The 23,128-nt window shown below is 42.2% G+C and overlaps 1 protein-coding gene across 1 annotated transcript in view; it reads right to left on the reverse strand.

The window, feature by feature from the left end:
• The window catches only part of TNKS (tankyrase), a 75,087-nt gene extending 53,272 nt beyond the window's left edge, over nucleotides 1-21,815 (reverse strand). The window contains exons 1-3 of the mRNA XM_083481668.1: nucleotides 21,153-21,815; nucleotides 14,518-14,742; nucleotides 12,728-12,823 (exon numbers count right to left, since the gene is read on the reverse strand). Of these exons, the coding sequence (XP_083337794.1) occupies nucleotides 12,728-12,823; nucleotides 14,518-14,742; nucleotides 21,153-21,720 (889 nt within the window). The 5' untranslated portion in view covers nucleotides 21,721-21,815. The remainder of the gene's footprint in view (nucleotides 1-12,727; nucleotides 12,824-14,517; nucleotides 14,743-21,152) is intronic.
• Nucleotides 21,816-23,128: the final 1,313 nt, after the last annotated feature.

A 23,128-nucleotide genomic window follows, 5' to 3' on the forward strand; every position in this document is an offset into this window, starting at 1 on the left:
GCTATATGATCAGTCCATCTTGCTCTGGTCAGCCATCAGTCTACTGAATTCTACACCAGCTGCAGTTTCCAAACAGTCTCCAAAAGTAACCCCACATATAACACATTGCAGTAATCTAACCTATTGCCAGGACACAGACCACAGAAGTTAGACTATCCTTATCCTCATAGGGGTCTAGCTGGGCCAGCAACCAAAGCTGATCGAAAGCACTTTGACCACTAAGTCCATGTCAGTCTCAGACATATGTAGTGGTTCCAAAAGTACCCACAAGCTGTGCAACTATTCATTCCAAGGGAGTGCAACCCCCATCCTGAACAGGCGAGGGCCCACCCAGCCAATCTAGAGAACCCACCAATACTTATTTGGATTAAGCTTCAGTTTATTGGTTCTCACCTAGTCCATTGCCACATGTAAAGGAGAAACAGATCTGCCTATTATCAACATGTTGCTGACAACCACTCCCAAACTCCAGATGACCTTACTCAGTGGTTTCATGTAGATGTGAGTGGTGCGGCCCACCCCAACTAGGACATTCACTCCAGAATAACAACATACTATACCATAATACATCTTGAGAGATCAAAGAAATTTAACAGACATACACACACCCTTGACTTTCTCCTGACAAAGGTCATTATACAGGGTGACCAAAGCACTTTCTGTGTGAAAACCAGGCCTAAACCCCCATTGATATGGTTCTAGAAAATTGGTTTCATCCAAAAGAGCTTGGCTCTGGCACACGACCAAATACTCAAGAACCTTCCCCTCAAAGGGGTCATTAGATAATTACCGGTACATTGCTGCTTCCATTGCATCCACACCGTGTTGTCTGGTGGAGCTTTTCCAGGTAGTATGGGGCCTTTTACATTGCCCAAAGGAGGCAATAGAATGGACAATGGCTTGCTGTGTCTTGTTTGCCAAGCATTTTGAGGATAAAGTCTTGTGCATCTGCCAGGATCTTGGCTCCACTGTTATAGATGAATCTCAAGAGGTGTCCAGAGCACTTTCTAGTCCTCCTGTTCTCGATCAGTTTCAGTTTGTAAGGATGTCGACAAAGTGCTTGGTTTGCTTTGGTCATCCACTTGTGCTCTTGCTGATAGCAACTAATGGACCACCAGTTGGGCCAGGGGGGTGATTAATGCCTCATTGCAAATAGGGGTTAGTCCATACCTACCTAAAGAAGGTGATTGTAAGACCACTCCTTAAGAAATCCTCAGTGGATTCAAAAATGTTACCATATTTTTCGCTCTATAACACGCACCCGACCATAACACGCACGTAGTTTTTAGAGGAGGAAAATCCGAAGGCATGCCACCCGTAGGCATTCCCTCCATAACACGCACAGACATTTCCCCTTACTTTCTAGGAGGAAAAAAGTGAGTGTTATGGTGCAAAAAATATGGTATGTCTTCTTCACTAGCAAAGATTAGGCTTGATAAAGAGCACTCCCGGGTGTTTGGTTGTATTCACCTGAAGTTTTGCTCCACTTGCCTCCGAAGAAGACATCTCCCACCTTGCTTCATTGCCCTAAGCTCTGGTGTATACCAAGAAGTTAGAAGAGCTTTATGAAGCAAGAGAGGGTATCTAGGGCTGATAACGTTGACAGACCAAGAATCCTTCTGCATATTCCACAGATCAGCCAGGGCTTCAACAAAGCATCAACTGTACCCATCAGAAAATCCCACCCCTGGCCCACCGGCTCTAGGTCATCTGAAAACCAATTTGCTCTATCAGACTCCAAAAGCAAACCATCCAAATAGGGCCCCTGCCTCTGCGGAGAAGGTAAGCTGCTGAAAGTCAAAATCTCAGCAACAAGTGATGTAGTCATGACAAGGGACTGATGTTGATATCCTCCACTCTTGGATCACTCTCTTCCTGCCCAGCCAAGAAAACCGGATCCATGAATTAATATATTCATATATGAAAGGGCAGCATAAAGATGGTTACAGCTACAAATGGCAGAATTATTTGTATACTTAGGCTTTCAGGAGACACTTGTTTTACATATGCATGTTCTAGAAGAGTCATGAATTAGGATATGTAGACAATGGCAACAAAGTGCATTGGCAGATTTATCCAGAAACTTATACTCACACAGGTCTTAAAATGGAGAGAATCAAAATATAAATATTTAACACTTCAGTGAGGAATAGCTCAGCAACAATGCATCTCTTTTATGGCAATGATGATCACTCAGTAACAATACACATTTCTTTAGTGTGAGGGAATTAGCCAATTGATTCTAACCACAACTAACCTAACAACATGCATACAAGAAAGAGCAAGCACACAGGGTGCAAGAGAAGGGTGGGTGAGGTGGAGGTCAATGCTGCTTAAGGAAGAACAGTAGTGGACTCATTTCTCTGTGGACTCATTTTACAAACTAGGGCACAGTTTTGAACAGCTGGGAAGGGAGGACCAGAGGGTGACATACAAAAACCTCTCTCTCACACACACACACAGGGGACAGAAGGAGCAGATGATTTGTAAGGAAAGGTTCTCCAGAAGGCAGAATAGAGAGTATGAATCACCAATTAAAGCACCATTGGGCAATGGGAAAGAGAACCTGGGCATGTTGAAGCCAAGAGCAAGAACAGTAAGTAAGAGGGAGCCCTTTAAAAAGGCTTCTTGGCAACTGGAAAAGAGAACCCTGCTTCAGCCATCAGGAGGCAGGAGACTGTACGGAGTCCTTAAGAGGACTACATACAGCAGGCTTCCTCAACTTCGGCCCTTCAGATGTTTTTGGCCTACAACTCCCATGATCCCTAGCTAGCAGGACCAGTGATCAGGGATGATGGGAATTGTAGTCTCAAAACATCTGGAGGGCCGAGGTTGAGGAAGCCTGACATACAGCAAATGTGCCCAAAGGAGCAGAAACCAGATGTAGTGGAGGAAAAGCAAAGAAGGACAACAGGTTCTGGCCTGGCAGTTTGAGTGATTCAGCAAGTGATTACAGGGAGAGTGGATCTAGGCAACCATAATATTTTTTACTGGGAAACCTGGAGTTTATAGACCCTTGTAAACGAAGGCTTTAGAGCAAATTCCAAAACTGATTTGATACAAGAAATGCTTAATTCCTGGGCAGTCATGTTTTCCAGTACCTGTCTCCTGGTGTATCTTTTGCTTTAGGATGCTTAGTTTGGTCAGAATTGAGTATACACTTCCAAAGTTAAAACTAAATACATTACTTCTGGTAGATGAGCCACCATAGCCTCTAGAGTGCCCTGAAAAATTGTGCCCCAGGCTTTTAAAACTCATCTACCCATGTACTATCTGAAACCAAAGAGTCACATTGGTTGCCAGATGTGAAATATATTGGCATTATTTTCAGTTCTCCTACCCCACTACTACTTTTGAGTTTTCTTTTGTTGCTTTATCTGACAGGGCAACTCCTTGATTAGCATGATTGGATTTTAAACTGGAATAATGGACCTGAAGGGGCACTTTTTGTACTGATGGCTAACTGGATTGTACTGCCCAGGGTCATGTCCTGCATATATGACTTGCAACATGCACTCCCTTGAGATGACCAACTTCTTCAGCTACCTTTTCCCTCAGGCAGGCCTCAAGCAGCCTCCTTGTCTTCTCTTGCAAAGTGAATCACCGAAGCCATTTTTAAAACTATAGAGGCATATAGGAAGTACTGGAGTGGAGTGTCTCCCAGGCTCATGAGTTGGCAGCCTGCCAACAGAACCGAAGAATTAAGGGAAGATGCACCCAAAAATTGTAAGCTATATCACTCCAGAAGGGCAAATGAAGAACAAGGTTGCTGGCTTTAGGGCTTGTACCAACAAGCATCGGGGGGAGTAGAATGGCCATTTTCTCACACACACACACACACACACACACACACTAAAATGTGCATGTGCTAATATGTATGTATAAATGCACATTTAGAAGCAATTACTAGAATTTATTTTTTTTAATCCAATGAATCTCAACATTACAAGGAAGGCTGAGACCAGGTGGCCTAAGCAATCAAGATGTTAACTGTTGATGGGCAAAGTCAAGGCCCTTGCCTCCCTTCTTTGAACAAGATGATTGGACGGCCCTTCAAACAAAGGAGGATACATGACCATGCTTGCTGGATGGGAAGGGATTTCTGCCTTAGCTCAATGCTGGGGGTAGCCAATGCTACTACAGTAGTGTTAGAATTGCAGCAACATAATGAAGGAGAGACCTGGAGCAGTGATGGCTTCGCTGCAGGGAAACAACCTGTTTGGCATTTTATCTTTTGAAAATGAGAGTGCTGAAGGAAAACAATCTTAAAGTAAGAGCACTGCTATGGGGTACCTGTATTTTATTTAGTGTGTGTATATCTTGCCTTCCTCCACCATACAACTCAAAGCTGATTACTAGACGCAGTCCTGCTTGGCTTCAGCAAAGTGGCTATGCCATGTGCCTTTAAAAACAAACATGACCAGGGCATAGTCTAAAAGCCTCCATGAAGATTCATGGTAAGGTGGATGAGCTCTTACCCCTTATCAGACTTTGGAAACATTATCTAAGCATTGAGGTAGATGGTATTTTGTCATTTATCCCATCCCTCAGAGACCACCACCTTTATCTATGTCAGCATTTAATATCATTGTGATAGGCACTTTTTCATGTGCCACCCCTATGCAGTTACGACATCTGCAGTCCCCTCTCCACTCATCAGATTATTAGTATTGCGGCAGGAGAAGGGGAAAACTGCATCTCCATCAGAGCACCAGTTAATCAGAGAGTCTTAAACCTCTCCATCCACCCCAGTGCTGTATTTAATTCTTTTTGTTTTTTGTCATTGCTGCCAAAGTCTATGGGTCTTGGGGGCAGGGGAGCAAAAAGATAAGTAACCTGGGAAGTGTTGTTAATTAATTAATTAGCCTTTATAAACTGCTTATATATTACAATTGCCAAATATGACTTGTGGAAAATCTCCCAAAGCATTCATGCATCTGTCAGATTCTGTAAGTATCCAGGGGCAGGCCATCCTCATGGGCCCCTCAACTTTGCAGTGGGGATCTGCGCTGCAATACCAAGCTACAGATGGTCTGACCATTCCAATAGGGTTAAATCACACACCACCACCAAAATAATCCAGACTAACCCCCAGACTAAAATCAAGGGTATGTCCTAACCATGTGTTCGGCCAGCGACAATGTGGGACAGTCCTATGGTTGTCATGGAGTTGAGCTGGCCCAGAGAGCCTTGTCACGCCACCCCTGCTAAAATAGATCCACATGCATTTTGTACAATGCACAAGAATCATATCAAAACTGCTCTATCAGTTATATCCACACCTTCTGCAGCTCATTACAATGAAGTTGTGGATGAACTGTGGCTGCAACAAACAAACTACCATAAAAGTCAAACTTGGACAGATATAAACTCAATAATGCCTCTCAGAGATCTATTTCCTATAAAAAAATCTGAAGCAGCAAATTATTACAAGATGAAAAGTTTTTATGTTTTGTCTTAATCTATCAAGAAAAACAGACAGTGATGCCATAAATCTAATGCAACACAGTGACTTTTAAAAGCCTTTGGTGCTGTGCTATTTGTGACAGTAAATTGTTATAACACTATACCAACTGCCTCTCCTACTGTCAACAGGTGATGCTAGACATCTGGGTTAGTGCAGCACAATGGAGACAGAACAGCAGCAGAGGAAGGGCACACAGTTGCATTTTTTAAAATCCCGAGGCTTTTTTGGTAATATTTGTGTATGTAAACATTCCATGGTATCACAGTAAGTTAACCAACAACTGGGGTTGCGTGGATTAGAGCTACCAGGAGATTTTTAACACAACTGTAAGATGTCACTATTGTGATTGTATATAAACAAGCAGTTCCTGTATCCACAGCTCATTACTCTATAGAGAAAAGAGGGGGAATATGTGATAGATTTTCACACGATCAAAATTGCCAGAGGACCTTGAGTTGTTAGAAGAAAGCAGGCAAAAGCAACTTGCCCCAAGTCATAGCGGGAAATATACCTGTATATAAAGAGATATGCTATAACCAGACAACAATACAGAAATTGCAAGGAAGTAAAAGACAGCTGAAAACAGACAGTTGAACAAGGGCCATGGGAGGAGGAACAGAAATAGCAAAGGTGATGACAGATCAAGCAACAAGACTACAAAGTCCAAAATTCACATTCACATGTTCATCAGCACCCTTCAAACATATGCGTTAATAAGTTCTGAATCATGCCAACTACCATGATTTCTAAACTCATTCCCATTCATCTCAACTGGTCATATAGCTAAAAAGGTTAAGTATTAACATTGGTATGTAATATTGGTCTTTCAGCAGATTACGTTATGCATTTCCATTAAGATGTCCACTTTAACTTCTTTGCAAATATTTCTGCTGAAAATTTGTTAGTGTGCAAACTGTCATTTTGATATCTAAATGTAAATCCATATTTTATTACTGTCTCTAAAAAATTTGTTATGTCTAGACTCACACAGTGAATTATAAATATATCACAGGAAAGAGAACAAGCTCTCCATCAGCTATGTCCTCGCAATCACCTCATTAAAAAAAATGCAAGCTGCTACAATTTTCTGCAATTACATGCAAATCAGCAGCAGTTCTCTGGTTCACGGTTGTAATACACTCCTAACATCACTGCTTTTACTGCTGAAGATGTTGGAGTCAGGATGATTGACCATTTACTGCTACAATTCTTTGCAGATGATAACATCTAACATTTTAATTCAATTTGCTAGGTCACTGTAGCACATTCCACTGTCTGAATAGCAGCTGCTAGCATGTTCATAGAACATTTTCTCTTCAAAGGGGGATAGCCAACTTGTCAGGCTGTAAAGGCAGACCAAGTCTACCAAAATAATAATTTGATCTCCAATAAAATGTCGGGGGGGGGCCTCATTTATAGTTCACTATTAATTCCATTATATAGAATTACAACCCAAGCAGCCATTCAGAAAATTCAGCCCAGCAGGGAGTGTTGATTTGGAGCCATAATTTAACATTCCTCCTCTTTGCCATAGACCCACTGCATGGTGTTGCTGTGGGGTACCATTCCTTAAAACGATGTGGTATGTTTTCAAAGGGATATCCTACTAGCCACTGCTTACAAGAGAAATGAATTAGATTGCCCAGTGGCATTTTAAGCCTATAGCAAACGTATTAATAAAGGATTGGAGGGTTGGGTTGGGTTCAATGATATCTTGGGTCCCTCCAGGCTTCTAGTTTTATATCTATCAAATGAGATTTTGCAGAAGGTACTGCTAAAGCAGTCAAACCAGTTTATTTTGTTAAGCACCCTTTGCACATGTCTAAAGATCTGCACAAGTACATGTATGTTGACACAGAAACAACTAGCTATTGATGCTTTCAGAAGGAGGAAATGTGTTTCTCTTTACTCCTTTAGGAGTGAGAGTGCCAGTGTAATGCAATCTCCAACCAATGTGAGACACTAGGGAGTGCCAGTGCTTACCTTGGGTTTTGATTTCTTAGAATGAAGGTCACAAGAGAATGCAGTGGATAAATGATTTTATTCACAGAGAGAGAAAGGCTGAGCATAAGGTGGAAGGACTCGCAGCATTAACAGTCAAACAGTTCTTGTTCCCCCATTACCCATTAGGTTTCCAGGGAACCCCTGAAAGCCATAGCTTTGAACACAATGCATAGAGCAAGTCAAGTCTGCATGTCTTCCCACCTCCAGATGAGACTAGCTCTCATCTTTTGTTCACCACCTAGGTAGCTATGCCAAGATGAATTGGTTTTAAGTGTGTAACAGTAACATTGCATATAAACGTCAAGGAATACCAAGAATGATGCATCTGATGAAGACTATTCTAGCCCAAGAAAGCTTATGCAATAATCTACAGGATAGTCCTTAAGGTGGTAGTACTGTTCTTTTCATCTTACCTACAAGACTTGCTCCCTGTTTTGCTGGCCTGTTCCCACCTGCCCTTTATTGTCTATGACTATTTAAAATTTTCTTATATTTTTGTAACAGACTGAACTATGTGATTTTTTTGGGAAATTGCAGCCACCTTGAGCATGGCTTAGCTGTGGAACGGCTGCATATGAATAAACCATGTTTTGATAAAATTGCACTATGGCCTTACTTTAAAGGGCTGTTGTGAGAATAAAATAATATAAAACACTTTGGCAAATTTAAAATGCTACTGCAAGGAAGCTGAAAATAAACCAAGAACCATAAGTCGTACCTTGGCCAATATAAAGACCCTTAGCTACGATTCCTCACTTATTTTTACCCAAGTTACAATACTGCCAATACCTCTTTAGCGAAACTTCTACTTCATGATTTCAGAACAGGATCACGAGGAATTATGCATACATACATGAATCTGATGGGTATTGGGGAGGACGTTCCTGAGGGCAGAGGAGTGAGGAACCTGTGACCCTGTTGGACTGCAGCACTCATCATTTGACATCATTAGACACCCTAGCTAGAGCTGATGGATTTTAAGATTCCAACAACATCTGAAGATCAAAGGTTCCCTACCCTTGGCACAGAAGGTTTGCTGTGTTCATCAAGTTACAAACAGCTTTTTTACTAGAATTCAGAAGTGTAACTTTTACCCAAAAGAAGATCTACCCTGAGCATGACCTATCAGCCCGAGTTCCTCACAACTAAATCCACTGCATGTTTGCCAAGTTCTATGGGACTGAACGCTTTGTCCAAGGTCTGTAGATTAAAACTCTGATAATTAATAAATCAAAATGTATTTAATTGGACAGCAGAAGGCTGTTAGCAGTTATTTGTCACTTGTAAGAATATAGTAAAGGTAAAGGGACCCTTGACCATTAGGTCCAGTCGTGGCCGACTCTGGGGTTGCGGCACTCATCTCGCTTTATTGGCTGAGGGAGCCGGCGTACAGCTTCCAGGTCATGTGGCCAGCAGGACTAAGCTGCTTCTGGCAAACCAGAGCAGCGCACGAAAACACCGTTTACCTTCTCGCCGGAGCGGTACCTATTTATCTATTTGCACTTTGACATGCTTTCAAACTGCTAGGTTGGCAGGAGCAGGGACCGAGCAACAGGAGCTTACCCCGTCGCGAGGATTCAAACCGCCGACCTTCTGATCGGCAAGTCCTAGGCTCTGTGGTTTAACCCACAGTGCCACCCGTGTCCCTTTGTAAGAATATAGATTAGCCAATAACAGCTTTCGCCATCCTGGTGCCCTCCAGAAGATTCACCAGGCTGGCAAGGGCAGACCCGCAGCAACTGAGCACAGGTGAGCAGAGGGTCCCTTGGGATGTACAGCTTCCAGAAGTGATGCTATCTCCCCTCCCTGAGTCACCCTCGCTCTACCCCTCAAAATGCATGCTCCTACTTTGTGTAGCCTCTATTGGGGCAGGGATACATTTCCAAGATCCCCAAGCACAACCAATGTAACACAAATGTCAAAAAGTAGATATTTTAGTCTGCTACATCAACAAAATACCAACCTATAATAAAACTAGTTGCTTCTGTGACACATTTTAAAGGTTGTATTTTAAGGTTAACGAAAGTGGCAAAAATTTCACCCACCCTTTTTGTGTGAAATTAAGTAAGCTAGGGAAAACTGGAGCAGTTTTTGAGTAGGGCTTTCTCCCTTTCCCCAGCATTTATTCCTTGGGAACAGCGGCATTGCTAGAAATTAGTCCACAGCCTCAAAGATTTTTCAAAGTTTTTCTGGGTGGGTAACGGAGCTGAAGAATCTGAACTGAGCAGGGTGATCTTTGTTACTGGGTAATGTATAAATTTGAGGAATAAATTAAGATTCACTATAGATGATGGGGTATACGTAGGGAAACCAAAATCATTTGGAATGAAATCTGTTGGGAAATTAATTGGGGGTAAATACACTGAAGAAGAATGATTTGGGATCATCTGGGCTGGGGTGCATGTTAATTAAATAATTTATATGGGGTGATTTGGATGGGAAATTAGTTGGCTTGCCTTCTGTGGCATTTAAATTGCAATTTGCGTCTATACAAATAATTTAGCATATGCTAATGTGTGCCTATGGACCAGTGCCCTTAATCTTTTTAAGTACCTAGCAATGTGCTTGCTTGGGAACATTTGCTTTTCTTTTCCCTTTGTTATAAGCTGGCGAATGCACGTTTTCTTTCTCCTGTGAACAGATGTAGTATTAAAAATTCACATTATCAGGATTTTCATTTCTTTGCCAAAACATAAACTCCTTCATTAAAAGCAGATAAAAGACTGAGAGGGAAGTTAAACTGAAGGGTGATATAATTAAAGGCAGAAAAACACTTGAAACTGAAAATAGTGCAAGTCTATACCTTTCGCAGCAGATTCTCTCACACACCAGCATCACAAAAGCTAGGAATAAGGCAGTGTCGGTTAGTGGCACGCTGCTTAAGTGAGATTTGGAGTACATCTCCAGGTATTACTCTCAGAATAAATGACTGGGAAAGATCTGTCTGAGGTCCCCAGGTAGAGACTTGACGGTACAAGGCAAGGTGGAGTATTGACTTAACTTCTCTGTAACTCTTTAGGGTTTATATGAATCTTGAGTCTTCCAAACGTGGTATCAGAGGCCTCAGTGACTTGAGTTCCATGTATTCTTTCACCCAGATGTGTGATGTACCCAATGGTCTTTATGAGTGAGTTCTTAGCCTTCTCTGTACCCCAGCACATTGTAGGGGTCACTTGGAAGACCAATTTAACTGGACATCTAAATGCCTCACCTTATCGTAAGGATAAAAATAATAGACCAATGGATTGTTAGCTGCCACTATCTACCAAATTTAGTACAGTATGACTCTACCGTAGCTTAGCTAAAAGCAAGGATGTGAACTGAGATGCTATAGGAGGTTGTTCATAATCCCCTTTGATCAGATCATATCACTTGTACTTTAAATAATTTGATTTCTTAACAAAACATACAGAATTCATTATTGTGGTCTATTTAAATAAATAACAGGAAATTGTTTTAACTTCTGGAATTTCCCTAAGAACTGACATAGGCTGATGGCTTGTCTTACATGCTACAGCACTAGCTGAGCCTAAAATAAGCAATCTCTCTACCTTCCTGGCAGATGAGCAGCATCAGACTGAAGAACTCACTAGCTGCAGCTGAAGACATAGGATCTGATTATGCATTTATAGAACTTTGCCTGTGAAATTGACACAGTGGCCTAAACTGTGTTGGAATGCTGGCTTGTGTGAAACAAAAGTCAACCCTCACTGCCTACTCAGGAACATAGAAGGCAGGAAGAAACACTGGGGTCTTGGAAAACAATGAAATTGATCTGTGATCTTTTACCCTCTATTTTTCAGAATGCATTTCTAGGTACCTTGTGGAGAAAAGGGATGTAAACAATTTGCAATATACATATGGAGCAATTCAGCCATATTCCTGACCAAGCAACGTTGTTACTCCAGGAATAAACAATAGCACCTTTCTTTTAACAAACAGTAAATGCTAACAAAAGTACTGTAACTGATATGTTTCTAGTTGCAACCCAAATTGTTGGCCTGATGTATTTGTGCCATATCAATATAATGAAGATGTGGTGCCAAAAAGAACACTCTGGTTAAGCATTGTCTTAAAAAACTACAGGCTACAGAGTTAAACTGTCAGATCCAAAGTGCAGAGAAAATTTTTCAGAAGCCACAAGCTGCTGACAAATTTTGAAGACATGGCTATCTTACTTGAAGACTAACCAAGGTTAACAGGTCTAGCAGGAAAGAACTAGAAGATTTTCTCTAAGGAATGACCAAAACTGACTAATTTATTTGGTGTCATTAAAAAACATTTATTTTATCATCTCTAGGAGTATTTCACCTGCTCTAACTGCATGGATCCCAGGTGCTCAGCTCCACACCCTTGCTGCAGCGGATTTTGGTGAGAGCTGGTGTAACACCCTAAAGGGCAAGGGAAAGAAATGCTGCCTTAAATAATCTCGGCTCCATATGGACTCCATGTAATTTCTGTCCCTGTACTCGATTTGAGCATGATTTTAGCTTCTGATGAGAAAAGTCATCAGGGATTCACATAATTTGCAAAACTCTTCTTTCCATAATAATTCTAGCAAGCTACTGTGTCATCCTCACGTAAATAAAAAACACCCCTCATTTCTATTCCCCATGAGTCTCAAATGACTTCCTTTTTGCTTGCAAGTGAATAAAGAAACAGATGAGAAAATAAACTATATTCCTAACATTTTACTCAGTACTCTGTCTTTTACATCCTCAAAATGTGAGACTCTCAAGAAAGACAGTGACATCTTGATCGATCACCAAAATAGAAATATAGATTTTAGCTTTTCATCCCTTGCTACAACTCCTAAGCCCTTTAAATAGATATGGAAAACTGCAGACTTCATTTAATCAGCATATTTGGTCATGTAAACTTTAGACATGCTACTTTCTCTTTAATTCTACAAATGATCATCAGTTCCTTTCTGTATATAAGTTGTAAAGGATTGAAATGGTTTATAGTAAATGAAGTAAATATATAGAAAAATGATATCGGTATCACTACAGTTCAACCAAAATACATTAACTGCAAGTTAGTTGTAGAGTGCCGTAAGGAAGGAAGTACAACAAGCAACTTTATGAAATTTTATGAAATAAATAATATTTATAACATTTGGTCCTCACTAAGTACTACAATGAAATCTGTAAACATGCTGTGTACATTTGTGCCGTTTTATAGTAGAAAAACTAAGGAGTAGTTTAAGAGACTGATTACACACTGTAAGGTAACAAGAACCTGAATACTTCTCACCTGTAAGTACAGCTTTTGCAGAGGGATCTGCAAGATCCAAGGCCGACTTCCCATCTGTGTTTCGAATATTTGGATCAGCTCCATGCTGCAGTAGCACTGTGCAAAGAAGGAGGAAAGCTCTGAAAACTGACTTGCAGAATGAATACATTGGCCATAAATAGTCCCAGTAACCATATAATGTATTACACACACACAAACACAAGGCCACAATCAAGAGAGCATCTCCCCCTCCATTTTTGCATTTCAAATGACTTCGAAACATGTTTCAAAAGTATCTTATCCAGGGAGAGGAGAGGGCAGTTGTTGCTCAAAGAAAAAAGCAGTCTCATTTGGCCCATGGAGTTAGCCATGTCTACTCAGATGCAAGTCTCATTGAGTTCAACAGGCCTTGCTACCAGAAAAGAGCTCACAGAATTGCATCCCTAGTTATCTTTTTTCCAGAAGGCTAGCAAGCTACAAAGCCTTACCAGACAATTATTAGACTGTAAATCTGCACAGGCTATGCATAGAATAGTGTGGTGGTAGCATAGCAGTAACAGCAAGTTGTCTGACTTTGGATTACTAATAATGCTGACTTTTGTTCAGCTTAGTTTTTCATATATTAGCTATTACACTCCTATACAGATGAAAGCATGAAACTAAAGCAATAAACTGAAGTATTGTGCAGTGTTTTACACTAGCAGGTAGCCATGTAAATTTCTTTTTCTTTCAAAAGGGATTCCAGATAATTAAGGATCATGCTCACTTTTCCTTTTTTTTCTCCCTTATTCTTTAGGGTGAACAAATAATATAATTTATCTGACCAAAATCCTTCATTTTTTTAAAAAATAGAAATTTGTTAATATAAACCAATACAAAAATACCTTAAAAGTGAAAAGAGACCTGAATACAAATGCATGCAGAAATAGAAAAAATAAAAGGAAAAATACAATGGGAAGGAAAACCTGAAAACAATTGAGAATTCAATACCACATTCAACTATCACATATTTAAAAAGGGGTGTGTGAGAGAGAGTCAATTCAGCTGTCAATAAAGCCTCTCCACAAGTTTACCTGTGGGGGGTTTAGTGGGCTGTTCAACAGAGTTAAGATATGAAAAAACTTTTACCATGTCAAATAAAAAAGATATGTTTTTAATGAACACTTAAGGACTCTCCATTTATGTGTCAGATATTCTGATCTTTCGCTAGCCACTCCTCTCAGGAAGGACATGATTTGGACTTCCAACAGGAGGCCACTAACAATCTAGCTGCAGAAAGAAAGATAAACACAAGAGGTTTATGCACGATGGGCGAGTTGGTCTGGAGATAATACCTGTGAGCTGATAATGGAGATATAATCAGAATCCTTCATCAAAAAACAAAGAACCAAGGAAGTTGATGAACAGCCAAAACAAAGATTGTATCAGTTAAGTTCTCTGTATATTTCATAATAGTTTGCTGATAAATATAGAGGAACTGATGTAAAGAGGACTTTTCAGACATTCTGTAGCACCTGAATATTTTTGCTTTGGTATCAGTATTATTGTTATAAGATACCGTATTTACTCGATTCTAATGCTCACCTTTTTGGGCCAAATTAAGTTGCAAAAATTGATGTGCGCATTAGAATTGATGACACATTTACATTCGCCAGCAAATACTTTGGTTTCAAAGGTCTGAAAACTGAGGTGTGCATTAGATTCAATGACGCATTAGACTTGAGTAAATACAGTAACAACTATGGGCCCATAAGATATAATACTATTGAAAACCACTGAAAAAAGACATATTTTTGGAAAGATGCACTTACCAATACACACATCTATCTTGCCTTTGATAGCAGCTTCATGCAGAGGAGTATAATTCCAGTTGTCTCTGGCATTTGGATCTGCACCCTGACACAGCAACAGGCTGACTACCTCAGCATGACCGAATGAACAGGCATTATGAAGAGGTATCAATCCACCATCGTCACGAGCATGGACATTGGCTCCTGTCTGTAATAAGTGTTCCACTACATCCTTTCTTCCAAAACCTGCAAAAATATGTAATTTGAGAAAAACCATTAAAATGTTGAACTATACAAACATTTAGAACAAACAAATATATATATATAGTTCACCTAGTACATTGTGCAAACTAAGACTTAGATTGGATTCATGAATATGGAATACTATTTTCTTGCTAATTTCATGTAGTTTAAGGTAGCTCCTTCCTACCTGTTTGTACCACCAGAGGGCCAAATCACAACAGTAAATACATTTTTGCATTGGCATCTGTGTATTTGGTGGTGGTTTTCAAGAAGTAACCACAGAGAGTCCCAATCTGGACTAGGATCACACAACATGTGGAAGGGGATTCAGCCCTTTCCTCTATTGAAACAGCCCCAATGAAATCCCTGATGAAACTGCCATTTTAGCAAGTTCTCCTTCCTATCAGTCTAAATAACAAAAATGTTATCAATGGTATAAGAGCACTGAAAAGGTACTGTTCCAAGGCACACTTTTGGGTCATATGAGTAATTATTTTAGTGCAGGTGAGGACAGACACAGAACCGAACAGCCTGAAATACCATGCCGTAAGGCTAACAATGCTCAAGAAAATGGGGCAGCAAACACAAGATCCCTGCTTAAGAGTCCTGTGAAATGCTTAATATATTTGCTTCTCTATTTCTATAGCAAAACGCTTCCGCAGATGGCACAGTTCTTTTGGTATTCTGGGATCCAGATGACCCATTGACCACGGTGCTAGTAAATTGCGTCAGCCTCCCATACACAACCGAACTTCATGAAGAGACTAGCACCTTCTTTTTTACTTTGAGTATGCCCAGTGTTTTTCTTCTGAGGCTGAGGATTCTTTGTAACTGAGATTATGAGCAAGCAGCATCACTTACTGCATAATCTCAGCCTGAGTACAAAACCATAATTTTAAATCAATAGTCCTTACACTAGAATATTTAACCTATGAGATATGTGGAAAACTAGTGTTCTCTTCTCACAGTTCACCACTTTTTTTAAAAAAAAGGATAAAGAGACCCCTTTATTTCCAGCCTCATCTCTTGAAGGTTTTTCATTCGGCAGTAGCTCCAGTTGCTATTATGTTCACTTGTAATCTGACTTCATCATTTCTGAACACAATTGACTAAGGATGGGTATTGTAACCCAAATGAGATAGCGCTAACGGCTTTAATAATGGCACTTTTACTTGTCTCTTTCTACAACACCCCAAAATGAAATGTGCCTACTCTGTAGTTATGAGGTCCACATTTCTCTGCCTTCAGGGTTGAAACCCCAGAACATATACCAAACTAGCTATTAACTGCCAAGAGCACAGGATTAAATTACCTAGTACTGGATTTGACTAAGATTTTTATTTGCAAATTGTCCTAGTCCAGAAGCTCTTGGTGGCTTACGATGCCATTTATGTAGACTGTGGAAAGAATGCAGAATTGGTAAGAATATTTGTACTTGGTGCTGCACTTGATTTGTAATTTTTTTTTACATAAGTGATCAAGCTTGCTAGGGCCAATACTGAATTTACTGCATAGGGTAACAAGGCCTAGGGTTCATAGTCTGGGTGCCCAATGCTGTATTTTCAGTCAACCTGTAATTTTAGTGTACCAGACATGTTCAGCTTTCTTAGTTATTAGTCAATGAAGCCATATATCTCAAACTGCCAAAAAGTTACTGATTGGGATTGTCTGGTTTAGGCACCGGCATATAAAGGAGACAAACAAATTTCCAGTTTTATTCCTTTGGTACCCAACTATCATGTTTTTCATAATACTGCACTGGTTTTGATGGTGCACGGAAGAAAAATGTTTAAGTCATCCACTGAGGCCCCCACTCATTTTCAAAGGGTCCATGACAAGTTTGAAAACTGCTGTCCTAGACAAAGGTGTAAACAATACATTTTTTAAAAAATAATAACTGCAAATAGTGAGTAGAATTGTACCTACATACAAAAAAGTAATGCAAGCAAAAATATGAATTTGATTTGGAAAAAACACACATCGCATATAACCTAATAAACAGTAGTTTCCGATTCTTGTCAAAATTGTCTGCGAGTTGCAAGACAGAAGGGGACAACATGGATGCCTTTCAGGAATTCTTAAATTTGGTAACTAGTGTGAAATTAGGGCCACCTATGTTTGGGAGAAACCTACTTGAAAGAAGGAATAGCTAGTTTTGGAAAAGAAAAACTTGCTTACTCCTCATACTGTTCAGCTGCTAGACTGAGCTACAAGAAGTTTTGTTCAGAGAAAAGGAAAAAGAAAAATTGGCCCACCAGAAGACAGTCATCCGTGTAGTGCAGGAGACACTACATCCCCCCAACTCTTCTTCAAATTGCTCAGGGCATGCTTCCCTCCCCCTATTCTATCTCACAACCACCCCATGAGGTAGAATAAGCTGAGAGGGCCAGCCAGTAAGCCTCATGGCTAAGTAGAGATTTGAACATATGTCTCCTCGAAGAGGGGGGACCTGCACCAAGGATGGGAACTTCTAATCTATGAGGTGGATGCTGTCACATGTTTAATCTCAACCAGCCTCTAAGCATTTCTAGGGAGCCACTTCCTTCCAGAAAGGGCCAGAGGGTACAGCAACAAATTGAGTGCTGCTACTGGAAAGTGCTCCAAGATTCCCCCCTCACCTGTCTTTCCTGCTCCAAGAGAAGTATTAATTCACAGTGTCTTCACTCCCGCCTCTCTCTAGGAGTGGTAGTTATATTGTTTAGGCCAGGCATGGCCAAACTTGGCCCTCCAAATGTTTTGGGACTACAGCTCACATCATCCCTAGCTAACAGGATCAGTGGTCAGGGATGATGGGAATTGTAGTCCAAAAACATCTGGAGGGCCAAGTTTGGCCATGCCTGGTTTAGGCTAATCACTTGATCCCCACCTGAGGAGCTAAGCAAAACCCCAGCATTATCTTCCAGCCATTACAATATATGAACCTATGATATTTATAAGAGAATAGAGTACAGTTAATTACCTGACTAATAGTTGTGTGCAGCCCCCAATTGATTTTTTTCTGTGGGTCAGTTGCCCTTGATACTAAAAAAGGCTCCATGAACATGGCACAGAAAAACACCCTAGGAAATCCCAAGCTGAGCTCCTTAAGGTCAGACACATCCTATTTGTCAGCTCAGCAAATCTAATAAATACCAATGGGATTTGCATCAATTTTTTTCATGTAACCCCTTTAAACCAACTTTTTGAACACTTTCTTCAGTTGACATAAATCCTTTAAAACCGTGGGTATTAAAGTAAACATTTTATATGAAGTAAACACCAGATACTGGTCTGATGTCCTCTTGAATCTAAAAGCTACATAAATATGGATTGTATCTAGTGTTATGTCATATTCAGGCTAGACCCTTTGAAATTAATGTACATGACCAATTTAGGTCCATTCATCTCAGTGGATCTACTCTGGATACCACTGAGTTGCATATACCTGCCATGTATGATCTTCCTGAGAGTCCTGCATTTCAGGGGGTTGGACTAGATGACCCACAGGGTCCCTTCCAACTCTACGATTCTACGATTCTGTAAGCACAGATGTGGACTTGTCCTTTTAGTGTGACTTTCAGGAAAAGTCCTAAGCTCTAACTAAGATACACAATACTTTTGAGAAAAGAGAAGCATTAGTTCTATACTTACTAGAGACTCTTCACTCATTACATGGCAACAGAAGCTGAAGTTTGCCAACAAGAATACACTAAATTAGGAGGTGCAGACTCTGCTGGCTCTCTGAGACAGTTCTCACAACTAGCCTATTTATTTATTTATTGAATTTCTATACCGCCCTATACCTCAGGGAGATTCACAGGATAAAATCAGAATATAAAACCACAAAGTAGATAATCATAATAAAAAACAACAACCCAACAACCCCCCCTTCCACAATTAACTGCTCATGTGAACAAATCTGTTTTTCAGTGGTGGCCTTTTCATTTGTAGAATGCTCTTCTCAGTGCATTCTAAAATGTAATGCTCATCATTTAGTGGGGGCGAGATGGGACTTCTTGTTCCTATTGTGTTGTAGGATAAGAGTTTTAGGGATTTTGTATTGCACATCATTTGCTAGATTTTTGGCTTTAATTTATTTCTTTTTTTTATTATTTATTTATTTATTATTTTATCTTGTTAAATCACTTTGAGACTTTTTTGCTACAAAGTGACTAACAAATGTAATAAATAATGTTATATAATATTTGCACGAAAAGGCCAATAAAGTAACTCATGCAAACTCTCCCTCCGTATTCCGCAAACTCAATAAATCACACTGTACTTTGGAGACAAGAGCAGCAATCTCACACAAGTTTATCACGGCCAACACTAAACTGCTCACACAGAGTGGGCAACTCATGGTAGCAGTTATCTGCAGAGAAAAATAGCAGATTCCAATTCACAAAAACTTATACCAGTCTAAGGTATCATAAAAACCTCAACCACAGAATGCAGTGGTAGCCAATGCGGGGCCCTCCAGATGTTTTTGGACTACAACCTCCATCATCCCTGACCAATGGCAAACAGGCTGGGGCTGAGCATAACACATTCACTACTCCTGTGCTAAAATCTGTACCAACAGGATACAAGTGGTTGCCTCATCAACATTTTATGGTATACACCTGAAATATTAATAGCAGTAATGTTGCAATATGTGAAGTGGTCCTTAGAAGCATCTGATGCTTCACCTTAAAGTGACATCAAGGGCCTATGGGCCTCTAGTTTACACCCTTGTCCTTTAAGAGGTGGTGAATGAAGAACTTAAAAAGCTCATTGACCATTCACCTCTCCAGGGTGGCTTAGTTTATAGCAGGCCCACAGTCAGAGAACTTTCAAGGCCTTCTTGTCTTCCCTCATCACCCCTGCTGTGAGTCCAATATTAGCAGAGAGAGAGAAAGAACAGATGGGCATTCCTTCTGGGCAGCTAACTAATCACCAATTCTCCTTGCTATTCCTTTGTGGGGGGGGGGGGGAGTCTGGGCAGAGGCAGCTCTTACCTGAAAGGATTTGTTCCTCCCTGCTGGACTGCCCAAACAGAGCAGGATGAGGCAGCAGCAACTCCTCCCCTTGCTTGCTTACTTACTTACTTATATACTAGACCCCCGTCCTCCAGAGACTACCACCCACAAAAAAGGGGAAAGTGAATGAAAAAGAGCAGTGGGGTGGATGGCTGCCCCAGGGAGGCAGCAAACACCACCTCCTACCCCTTGGTTTGGTTGCACATTTCCCCCCTAGTAGGGAAGTGGGAACCTGTCAGAGGGCCCAATCCTCCCAATCGGGCAGCCCAGAGAGAAAGGGCCAAGTAGGCAGAGGCTGCTCCTGGAAAGGGCAACTACTGCATCCATGCCCCTTCCCTTGCTGCCCCTGTGTGGGACACACACACATACAGGATAGGTGCGTGATTGCTGCGCAGCCCTCGGACTCTGGGCTGGAGGAGGAGCTGTTGATCCAGCCACTACAAGCAAAGTGGACCACAACAAGCAGAGCGGAGGCCCGCCCACCCACTACCATTCCAGCAGGAAGCCAACCACCTGGGTGTCAAATTATAAACAGACAAGTTTTCTGCCCTCTCTGCCTCTGATCTATGTGGAAGGAGCATCCCTACTGTATTTTAATACTTGGTTGGAAGCCACCCAGAGTGGCTGGGGAAGCCCAAACAGATGGGTGGGGCATAAATAAATTATTATTATTATTATTATTATTATTATTATTATTATGAAAGTAAAGAGCCTTTCTGCCTCTTCTGCAACCATGTTCAACCTCGTACAGATGGAGGAGTGGAATATTGGGGTGCAAAAGCAATGACAAACCCAGACAGCATCTTAAAAAGCAGAGACATCACCTTGCCAACAAAGGTCCATATAGTTAAAGCTATGGTTTTCCCAGTAGTGATGTATGGAAGTGAGAGCTGGACCATAAAGAAGGCTACTCGCCGAATAATTTATGCTTTTGAATTATGGTGCTGGAGGAGACTCTTGAGAGTCCCATGGACTGCAAGAAAATCAAACCTCTCCATTCTGAAGGAAATCAGCCCTGAGTGCTCACTGGAAGGACAGATCGTGAAGCTGAGGCTCCAATACTTTGGCCACCTCATGGGAAAAGAAGACTCCCTGGAAAAGACCCTGATGTTGGGAAAGATGGAGGGCACAAGGAGAAGGGGACGACAGAGGATGAGATGGTTGGATAGTGTCTGACCAAACATGAGTCTGACTAAACTGCGGGAGGCAGTGGAAGACAGGAGTGCCTGGCGTGCTCTGGTCCATGGGGTCACGAAGAGGCGGACACGACTAAACAACAACAACAACGACATTCCCTTCCCGGATTAAGCACACTTAAGCATTGCAACGGGGCCGTTCCCCGCAAGCACCAGAGGACCCTCTCGGGGCAACGCGCCCCAGGCAGCTGCCCGCCCCTCCCCCCCGGCGCCCCCTCACCTGCCGCGAAGTGCAAGGGGGTGGACTTCCTCCCCGCCATATCCTTGGCGTTGACGTTGGTGGCATCCACCAGGCGCCGGACGCGGGTCACGTCCCCATTGCGACAGGCCTCCAGCAGCTCCCGGAAAGTGCCGCTTCCCACGGGCGCGGGGGGCGGCTGCAGAGGCGGGGCGGGCGGCTCGGGGCTCTCGGCGGCGGCCGGGCTGGAAGCGGCCGAGGACGACGACGACGGCGACGAGCCGGAGCTGCTGCTGCTGCTGCTGGTGCTGCTGTTGGCGGCGCTGCTGGCGCCCGAGCCCGGAGGGGGAGGAGGCCCGGCGGCCTCGCAGACGCTCTCCGGGGAGAAAGGCCTCTCCGCCGCCGCCTCCCGGCCGCTGCTCCCGTGAGCCTCCCCCTCAGGTCCGGCTAGGCTGGGCCTCTGCTGAGGGGAAGCTCCGAGGGGGGAAAGGCTGGGGCTCTGCGGCGGCGGCGGCGACGCGGGTGTCGCGGCCGGGTGGTGAGGCGGGTGATGCTGCTGCTGCTGCTGCTGCTGCTGCTGGGAGCGACGCGACGACGAAGCCGCCGCCATTTCCCAGCTCTTAAGAGCGGCCCGGTCCTGTCACTGCGGCAACGGCGACGGAGCGCCCGCCCTCGCTTCCGCCTCCTCGCAGCCAATCAGCGCCCGGGCTGGGGGGACGTGACGTCACGCGTCGTGATGGCTACGGAAGCGCGTAGGGAACTGGTTCCCTGCGCGGGGCCTAAAAGTGAGCCCAGCTCTTTCTTGCCTGCTGACTTGGGAGTAAGCCCTGCTGAAGAGGGGAGCTTACTTCCAAGGAAACAGACAGATAGGGCTTAAGACTCTCTTCTTTGTATTTTAGTGTTTTGTTGGAAGATGGGCGGGGTATAAATAATAAAGTATTATTATTATTATTATTATTATTATTATTATTATTATTATTATTATTATTATTGTTGTCTTTCCTGCACGCTTTGATGACATCAGAAGGGACTCCCGCTATCCATTTCACCTGTACTTAGCCAATTCTTTAGTTATGCAAAGTCTCCTCACAAAAAAGGGGTTATCTGCTAGATTAAGCTCGCCTAGCTGGTTTGACCTCTTTTTATCGGCCACTTCTATAGGAAGGGCTATAAAAGCCGAAGCCTGGAGGGGATGCCGGAAACCTATTTACAGTCCAATTCCAAACTTAATTAATTTACAACAAGATAACTGCAATCTCAGCTTAGGCACATGCAATCTTGAGAGTCTTCCTGCCTACTTGAATTCTTCTGCTTTTAAAGCTGAGCTTCTGTTTGTTTCTGTGGATGTTTACTATCCCAAGCTTCATTAGTGTGTGACCCAGAAATTCTGCATGCCAAAGTTTTGTGCTAGTTTTGTGCCGGAAACCCTGTTGTTTTGTGCCGCCCCCCCAAACTGAATGACAACAGCAAATCGGGGTCACAAGTTATTGCCAATAAATCCAACCTTGTCCAATTGACTTCAAGCAGGTGCCTAAGTTTTGTGCAGTTTTTGCTGCAAACCTCATGTTTTGTGCTGCTCTCCGAAATGAGTAATTTACACGTGTTATAAGAAAAAACTGCTCCCTTTCCCTTTGGGGATATTCCAGAGCCCGAATAGAGTCCTTAAGTGGGTTCCCTATCTGTACGAGAAAAATAACAAAGGCCAACCAGAAGTAAAGCGGCTAGTAAGCCTGATCTTTATTGAAGGAAAATAAACAGTTGCAACAGGGTCCCGACTCACCAAAAGCAGGAGGGAGGGAAACCCTGAAGAATGGGGCGCAAACCCTTACATAGAGTTGAAGTTGACCACCCTGTAGCCCAAGACCACCACCACCCCAAAAAAAATCACACATACATCACAGAAGGAGGTGGTATACAGCAGAAATCCTGTCTGCCAGGATACCTGATAATTGTCACTGATTGCATTACCTGGGCAGTTTGGCCATTCTTTTGTGATGCTTAACACTTTTGTTCCTGAC

This window comes from Podarcis liolepis, assembly GCF_965112155.1.
Source record: "Podarcis liolepis genome assembly, chromosome: 17".
Taxonomy (NCBI): Eukaryota; Metazoa; Chordata; class Lepidosauria; order Squamata; family Lacertidae; genus Podarcis; species Podarcis liolepis.